The sequence below is a fragment of the Malaclemys terrapin genome, chromosome 2 (genome assembly GCF_027887155.1).
Source record: "Malaclemys terrapin pileata isolate rMalTer1 chromosome 2, rMalTer1.hap1, whole genome shotgun sequence".
Lineage (NCBI taxonomy): Eukaryota > Metazoa > Chordata > Testudines > Emydidae > Malaclemys > Malaclemys terrapin.
The window spans coordinates 285118351-285126632 of NC_071506.1; the positions used below are offsets into that span (position 1 = coordinate 285118351).

General features: G+C 55.6%; 1 protein-coding gene across 2 annotated transcripts; it reads right to left on the minus strand.

The window, feature by feature from the left end:
- Positions 1–4278: 4278 nt before the first annotated feature.
- On the minus strand, positions 4279–7140 carry LOC128830958 (zinc finger protein OZF-like). Of its 2 annotated transcripts, none has more exons than XM_054016944.1 (2): positions 6846–7140; positions 4279–5898 (listed from the first exon to the last, which is right to left on the minus strand). In XM_054016944.1, exons 1-2 carry the CDS (start codon positions 7123–7125, stop codon positions 4772–4774), a joined length of 1407 nt encoding a protein of 468 aa, XP_053872919.1. In that variant the 5' UTR covers positions 7126–7140; the 3' UTR covers positions 4279–4771. The 2 variants fall into 2 exon arrangements, with proteins under 2 accessions (XP_053872919.1, XP_053872918.1); XM_054016943.1 differs by having other exon boundaries at positions 4279–5901.
- Positions 7141–8282: the final 1142 nt, after the last annotated feature.

Sequence of the window (8282 nt, forward strand, 5' to 3'; positions counted from 1 at the left end):
TCCTCACTACCGCAACTAACATCGACTTACAGAGCAGTGCACTGTGGGTAGCTATCCCACAGTTCCTGCAGTCTCCGCTGCTCATTGGAATTCTGGGTTAAGCTCCCAATGCCTGATGGGGCAAAAACTTTGTTGTGGGTGGTTTTGGGTACATGACATCAGGCCCCCCTCCCGCGAAAGCAACGGCAGACAATTGTTTTGCGTCTTTTTTCGGTGGTCCTGTCCACCGGACCCGCTCAGCCCGCTGCCTGCCTGGATGATCGGAACCCCAGGTAGGCACTGGGCTGAGCGCAGCCGGCTCAGCCCGCTGCCGGTCTGGGGCTCCATCCACCGGCTCCTGCCAGCCGGGGTCCCGCTCAGCTGGCAGACCTCGGTGAGGTTGATCAGGGTGCCTGGGCAGACATGGCTATCCTCCTCCTAGAGCACCGAATGGGAGTGACTCCAGGTCATTCTCTTCTTTAAGTTTCGTCTCATGGAGATTCAGTCCTGCCTGGAATATCATGCGAGCTGGAGGCTTTTGCCTCAGGCTGCTCTCCCAGCCGGCAGCACCACGCGGTCGCACCTACCCCAGCCTACCCCTTGCTCCCCTGGCTCATGAAGTCTGGACAGCAGTAAGGAGCAGTTCAACTTGTGGAATGACAAACCCAGAACGAAGGAGTGCACTCTATGGGCCACGTTAAGAGTATTTCAGAGTCCTAGATAGCATTTAGTCCCTATAAAAGGCTTCATGAAAATTTCCCCCCGCCCCTAACAAAAATGTTAATTTATCAGAGCAGCTGAAAGGATAAGGAACCCAGGACCATAACTTAGAGAGAGCGTCCATATTATTTAACTCATAATTGATATAATTCAAAGTAAAATTTCACAGCGCGGACTGTTCTAAGACTAAAAATGCAGGAGGGGGGGTCAGAAAAAGGAACAGTAACCTGTTTCCGCCTGGTTTCGAACTGGGGACATTTCATATATTAGGTGAACGTGATAACCACTGCACTACGGGGCTTTTGCGTATTAGGTGGACATGATAACCACTACACTACGGGGCTTCTCTTTTTTTGCCACAGACTTTGCCGAATGCACAGGAATGTTTTCTCTAGCTACAGAAGCTACCTAATGCAATGTCTATATCTATGGTCTTCCTGCTCACAAAGCGGTCATGCCCCCGCCCAAGGCTGACACAGTGACCTGGCTCGGGCAGGATTGCTAGCGAGGCATGATACTTTTGCCGTTAAGCAAACACAGCAATTCTTTCCTGGCCTCTGCCACTGAATGCCTCCATGCATTACGCTGTGCCCTATCAGTGCGGGAGGACTGCATGAGCTCAGAAAACATGTCATCACGAGTGCGTTTTTTTCACCTTCTAATCTGCGATAACCTCAGGAACGGAGATGATAGGGGGAACGTAGAAACATTCTGGGGGCACTGCATGGTCACCTGTGCTGCTGAGTTCGCCACGCTGGCCAAACAGGAAATGAAATTCAAAAGTTCCCAAGGCTTTTCCTGTGTACCTGGCTAGTGCATCTGAGTTCAAAGTGCTGTCCAGAGCAGTCACAATGGAACACTCTGGGATAGCTCCTGGAGGCTAATACCGTCGAATTGCATCCACAGTACCCCAAATTCGACCCGGTGATGTTGATTTCAGCGCTAATCCCCTCGTCAGGGAGGAGTACAGAAATCGATTTTAAGAGCCCTTTAAGTCGACAAAAATGGCTTCATCGTGTGGACGGATGCAGGGTTAAATCGATCTAACGCTGCTAAATTCAACCTAAACTCGTAGAGTAAACCAGGGCTCAGAGTGACGAGCACCTCCGGAATGGAGGTTGTACGTAACTCTGAAATGTTCGTAACGCTGAACAAAGCGTTATGGTTGTTCCTTCAAAAGTTTACAATTGAACATTGACTTAATGCAGCTTTGAAACTTTACTATGCAAAAGAAAAATGCTGTCTTTAGCCATTTTAATTTAAATGAAACAAGCACAGAAATAGTTTCCTTACCTTGCCTAATCTTTTTTTTAAAACTTTCCCTTTATATTTGTAGTAGTTTACATTTCACACAGGACTGTCCTGTCTTTGCTTTTGCGGGGAGTAAAGGGGCGGGGTCTCTGCAGCTGCCTCATTGAGTACTTCCAGTTTCAAATGTGCTGTGGGGTTCACCAGTCAGTTCGTAACTCTGAGGTTCTACTGTAAATAAAAAGATTTCGGGGTCCCTTCAAAAGCACCCGCAGGTCATGATTTGGCCCGCGGTCTGGCTATTGACTGCCCCGATCTACAGCGTGGGTTGTAAATAGTTTGTTGGGTTCTACTTTTTGTTAATGCAGGAGGCAGGAAATTACATTAAACCCGGACGGCCTCTCACCAACCTTAGACTGTAAGAAAGAATGATTACACTCACTCTTGGGAAGATCTCTGTGTCTAGACATCAGTGGCACAAAACAGGCTCCTGGCTGAGCACCGATTCCACCAGGCAACTCATCACGTGGAAAGGAGGGGATTTCAACCCACCTAAGGGCTCAGTCACAAACGGCCGACGGGAGCAGTTTTGGAAGGGGGCTGTAGATATTTGGGTTGGGTTCACGGATTTTAAACATTTACGGGGAGCTCTCATACTCGCCTGGGAGCAGAACGCTGCACGGTGGAAACCCAGATGACCACAGAGTGACTGTTCCTTATTCAGACTCTCTCTTCCCCAGCGCTAGATCACCCCAAAATGGCACAATTTACATAGTCAATAGGGGCACCACAGACATCTCGCCCCCTAGGACCACGTTCTGCTCTCACACTAAAGGATGGGGAGCCAATGGTGGAACTCTGACAGACTTGAACGGGAGCAGCACAGGGCGCCAAACATGGAGTAACCCCACTGACCGCCAAGACATCACTCTGGATTTCCACAGGTAAAACAAAGTAGAAACAGCCCCCAGCCAGATGCTGCGCTAGGGCTGCCTCGTTTGCTGCTGTTCCTCCCCATGAAGACAATAGGGTTGGAGCCGTGTAACAGTGTCTGGTGCCTGTCGCTCCAGCTGGCTTTTCTAGCGCGGGGGTTCTCACAACAAATGTTTTGGTGGCCTCAGAGTGCAGCCACCCACTCCCGCTGGCGGCCGCTCTCACAATTTTTCCTAAAATACTTAATTACCTTTAGGAAAAACAAATCAATATGCACAGAGACACATCCAGGTCATCGTGATTTATTTATGTAGGGTTTTTCGCAGACTCAATATTAAAAATAACGCACAGTTGTCTCTACTCTTTACTGGACCTAAACAGAATAGAAACACAAGGTGCTCTGCACGTTCTTGTCTTTTATCTTGTTGTTTCTTTGGCTTTTTTGGTTGCTTTTTTTTAGACTTGCTACAGAGTAAGTCTGTTGTGAGAAGTGCTAACAACAAACGTACAAATATCACTTTTCCCAGCAGACTTACTCAGTCCCGGCAAGCCTGGGGACAAATTAAGCCCTGGATGGGGAAGTGAGTAGGAGACAGCGGGGGCCAGTGACGATGGGTCACCGGGGGAGGCAGTGATGGCCAGGGTGATGGAGTGGGTGAGTTCAGGGTCAGAGCCCGCCACCGCACACTGAAGCCCCATGGCTGGAGCCCGCCATTTAAGGGCTGATGCCCGACCCCACTGCCCCCAGGAAGGTGAGAAACTCACGGGCTGCCTGCTCCTCCAGCTTGTGTGTCTCCAGATGGGGGCAGGGCCCAATCACTACTGACGGCACCGGAGGTGGGGCCAATGCTTTCCGTCCCCCTCCCCACCCTATCACTGCCCAGGAGGGCAGAAAAGTCCCTGGTGGCCACATTTGAGAAACACGAGACTAGAGCCCCTATTACCACAGTGATCTGCACTGTCTGGGCCAGGCAGCTCCACCCGGGGCGAGGCCCTGGTCAGCAGGGACAGTCACCCATCTCAGGAAGCAGGGCTAAGCGGTAATGGAGTGTAACACACACAGTGCTGGCTGCCAGAGTCTGGGCCACAAGAACGTACAGGGGAGTCGCATCTTACGCGGGGGTTAGGTTCTCAAGTCAGCGCGTAAGGCGAAAATCGCATCTCGTCAAACACTCATTGAGTGGAATGGTGGGCGGAATCGCCCACACTACAGGTACAGTATTTAAATTGCAACAGAGAGTCCTGTGGCACCTTTAGGACTAACAGATGTATTGGAGCATAAGCTTTCGTGGGTGAATGCCCACATCGTCGGATGCATGACATCCGGGAGAACGTCACCATGACATGCATCCGACGATGTGGGCATTCACCCACGAAAGCTTATGCTCCAGTACTTCTGTTAGTCTTAAAGGTGCCACAGGACTCTCTGTTGCTTTTCACAGATCCAGACTAACACGGCTACCCCTCTGATACTTGAGTATTTAAATTATTTTTCTCTCTTTTTTTTGTTTTGCTGAGCGCGTATAGTTAAAATCGCATAAGTTAAATGCGCCTATGATGCGACTCCTCTGTAACTTACACTTGCTTGAGATGTCGTGGGGGGGATCAGACCCTGGTGTAAGTGCTGTTGAAACCAATGGGATCTCAGCCCTGGAGGGGCTGCCAGACAACATGTCGGCTGGGGTGGCTTGATCTAGCACCCTCTGCTAGTCCTTTCCCTGCTCCCCACTCTGCTCAGCTCCCTCAGTTAGCACATCCGCTGACACTGGCTGTGCCTGCACAGAAGGGAATGGAGTGGCTCCTGACTTGCACTGGTGGGAAGGGGAGCAGAACAGGACTCATCACCCACCCCGATTTCCTGACGGGCTCACAGCAGCGCCCCCATGGTGGTTCATTCCTTGCCGGGCTGGGTCGGGCCGGCCACTGGGAGCCGCTGCCCCAGGTGGGTCCTTTGGTGGGCAAGGAGGTTGGACACGTTGCTGAAGCTCTTGCCGCACTGGGCACAGGGGTAGGGGCGCTCGCCTGTGTGCACCCGCTGGTGCTTGGTGAGGTCCTGCTTCTGGCTGAAGCTCTTGTCGCAGTCCGTGCAGGGGTAGGGGCGCTCGCCCGTGTGCACCCGCTGGTGCTTGGTCAGGTCGTGCTTGAGGCTGAAGCTCTTGCCGCAGTAGGTGCAGGGGTAGGGGCGCTCGCCCGTGTGGGTGCGCCAGTGCGTGTACAGATTGGAGACCTGGCTGAAGGCCCGGCCGCAGTCGCTGCAGAGGTAGGGCTTCTCCCCCGTGTGGATGCGCCGGTGCGTCTTGAGCCGCTGGCTCTGCCCGAAGCTCTTGCCGCAGTCGGCGCAGACGTAGGGCCGCTCGCCGGTGTGGATGCGCTGGTGGATGGTCAGCTTCTGCTTGTCCTTGAAGCTCTTGTCGCAGTCGGTGCAGGCGAAGGGCCGCTCGCCCGTGTGGATGCGCTGGTGCCGGACCAGCACCTGCTTCAGGGTGAAGCTGCGCCCGCAGATGTTGCAGGCGAAGGGCCGCTCCCCGGTGTGGATGCGCTGGTGCTTGATGAGGTTGGAGACGTGGCTGAAGCTCTTGCTGCAGTCCGTGCAGGGGTAGGGGCGCTCCCCCGAGTGGGTTCTCTGGTGCTTGGTGAGATCCCACTTCCTCCGGAAGCCTTTCCCGCACTCCGGGCACTTGTGGGGTTTCTCCTTCTTGGGAACGCTGCTCTCCTGCGCATCAGGAGGGGGAATCCCATTGGCTCTCGGGGCACACACCGGGCATGGGCTCGGCCCCTCTCCAGTCTCAGGCCCTGACCGCATATTTGGGGAGTTGCTGAAGCACTGGTCACACCCCCGTGTGGCCCCCAGCTCACTCTCCGGTCTCTGAGACCCACACGAGCTCAGGGAGGTTCCTTGCAGCTCAGGGCTCAGGACAGCGTCCTCTTCTGATCCCCGGAGTAACACCCTGTAGGGGTCCAGGGTCTCAGCCCCTTTATCCGGATGCTGCTCCTCAGAACTGCTCCTGACCCTGCCATCTGCTGGGTGGAAAAGAGAGGCCAGAGATTATCCCTCAGGGAAGAGAAAGCACTAATATTCCGGGACCGAGCACCCCCACACTCCTTCTTGCACGACACTTCTCCCAGGAGGCACCTGCAGCTCCTGCAGGAAGTGGAGAAGGGCCTGCGGTTTCAGCGGGAAATAGACAATGGGCCAAACTCCATTAACTCCAATGCAGTTACCCCAGCGAGGCGCTGGCTCAGTGTGTTCTCATGAAAGGGAGTTTTCTCTTGTCATTGCCCCATAGCTCCCAGTTCTGAACTGCCAGCCCCAGGCAATGGGCGTCTCCAGGGCACAGGCCTCACCCTGCGCCGCATCCCCCGACAGGCGATTTGTGCCGCATCTCCCAGCATCCGGTGAGTGCAGCAGCCACCGGGAGAACGTCACCAACGCTGCAAAGCGCTGAGGGTAAAAGAGCCGGGAAGAGCCCGACCTGCCCCGTGTGGGGAGAGTCAGCGAGGGGGTGACCAGAGGGAGCTTCCCGGGGGCCCACCTGCTCCCAGTCAGGGGATTTAGGGAGTGAATCCAGCAAGAGTTTCCCCTAATCTTAACCACCTGAGTATTAAAAATAGCCTCCCCTCAGACCCAGCGCTGGGGGTGTCTGACCCTGGACAGCGGCGCTGTGACGTTCTGTAAGGGACTGAGGGCGTCAGGCCTGTGGGGAGGAAACTGTGTGTAAGGGGAGGAGATGAAAACACCCATTGACGGGGGGGGCCGGGATTCTGCCCTGGGCATGCGCCGAGTGTGAACGCCCAGTAGCTGCAGTGAGTGCAATGGAGTGAGTCTGGGTGTTTAGCGTGGCAGCAGAGCACTCTCCGGCTCAGCAGCTCCCTTCCCACATCCCACCGCAATATCCCAGACAGAGTCACTGGTCCCAGCTCTTCGCTCTGGAGTCAGCGCGGCTCCCAGGATCACTGCTGCTCACCTCGGCCGATGCTCTCGGGTCTCTCCCATGCCACGGCGCACTGGAGGATGCTGGCCCATAACCGGCGCTGCTGCTCCCCGGACCCACTCAGGACATCGCCACCTGATGGGTGGAAAAGAGTATCCAGAAATTGTCTCACAAGCTGCAGCCAAGAGGAAACCGCTCCTAACCACCAGCAGCGGGATGGGGCTGGGATATCCCCCCCAGATGGCACGCACCGGCTGGTACCGGCAGCACACAACGCCCAGCTCCTCAGAGCACAGAGGGGTGGTGGCGTCATTTGGGGAGGGTTGGATTGCAGCAAGGAGGAAGCAGAAACAAGGGGCAAAATCTACCCTGCTGTACGCAGGTCCCATTGCATTCAAGGCTTCCCCCAGGCTGATGGTACCCCAGGAAGTCTGTTTCCTTGGCCAATCTCTTGTGAGTCCCTAATGGGTACCAGATATGCCGGGAAGGTGGCCTCACCCAGTCACACCCACCTGGGAGGACACAGCCTACATCTTCCCCCCACAGCACCTGCGGCAGCATTCCCATGGAGGGGCCCCTATCCGTGGGCTGAGAATAGGACACTGTCGCTGTCGTACAGACACACTGCTGAGGATGAAGGTCCAGGAGCACCTAGCCTCCCCCCAGCCGGAGGCAGGAGCGTCCCGCTGGGGCCAGCGAGCAGGCAGGGAAGAGTCCATGCTGGATGAATGGGATGTCAGATAACCAGACACAGGTCTGCATGGGCCCCCCACCCAGTCAGTGATCAGAGCCCAGTGCCTTTCCCTAACCTCAGCCCCATGTGACCGAGGGACGGAGCCCTCAGCAGCCTGGAACGGGGTCTCTGCCCAGCTCTTCTCTCCGGAGTCCAGGCGGCACCGAGGGGGCTGGGCTGGGCATTACTCACCTCGGCAGGGACTCTCCGGAGGCTCCCACACCATGGAGTCCTGCTGGGGGCTGACCCACGGCTCACAGAGCTGCTCCTCCTCCTCTGCTGGAGGGAACATAACCCAGATGCTACGTCCTAGGCCAGGGAAACACTCAGACCCCCTGCAGTGGGGCCTGACCGAGGCAGCCCCACGTCCCTTCCCCAGCATATGGATCTGTACGTTCCCCTGTCAGCACAGTGCTGACGGCTCTGCCTGGGGCAGTCGTGCGGGAGTATGATCCCACTTGGGAGGAGCAAACACTGGATGTGTCCAGCACGGATGTGGGGGTGAAAGAGCCAGCGCCCCTGACTAACAGCCCCCCTCCCCAGCAGAGCCCGAAACAGGAGAGCGTGCCAGGTCAGCTGACAATTCTCACTGAAATTTCACTCCCACAAGGAGTCTGAGGGGCGAGGGGCTTGTGCAGGGGATGAATGGGCAGGGGAGGGGAGGCAGATGGGACATGCCCAGACATGACACGTGTGCTGGAGGAAGCCAGGGGAGAAAGGGAAGCCAGGACAGCAGC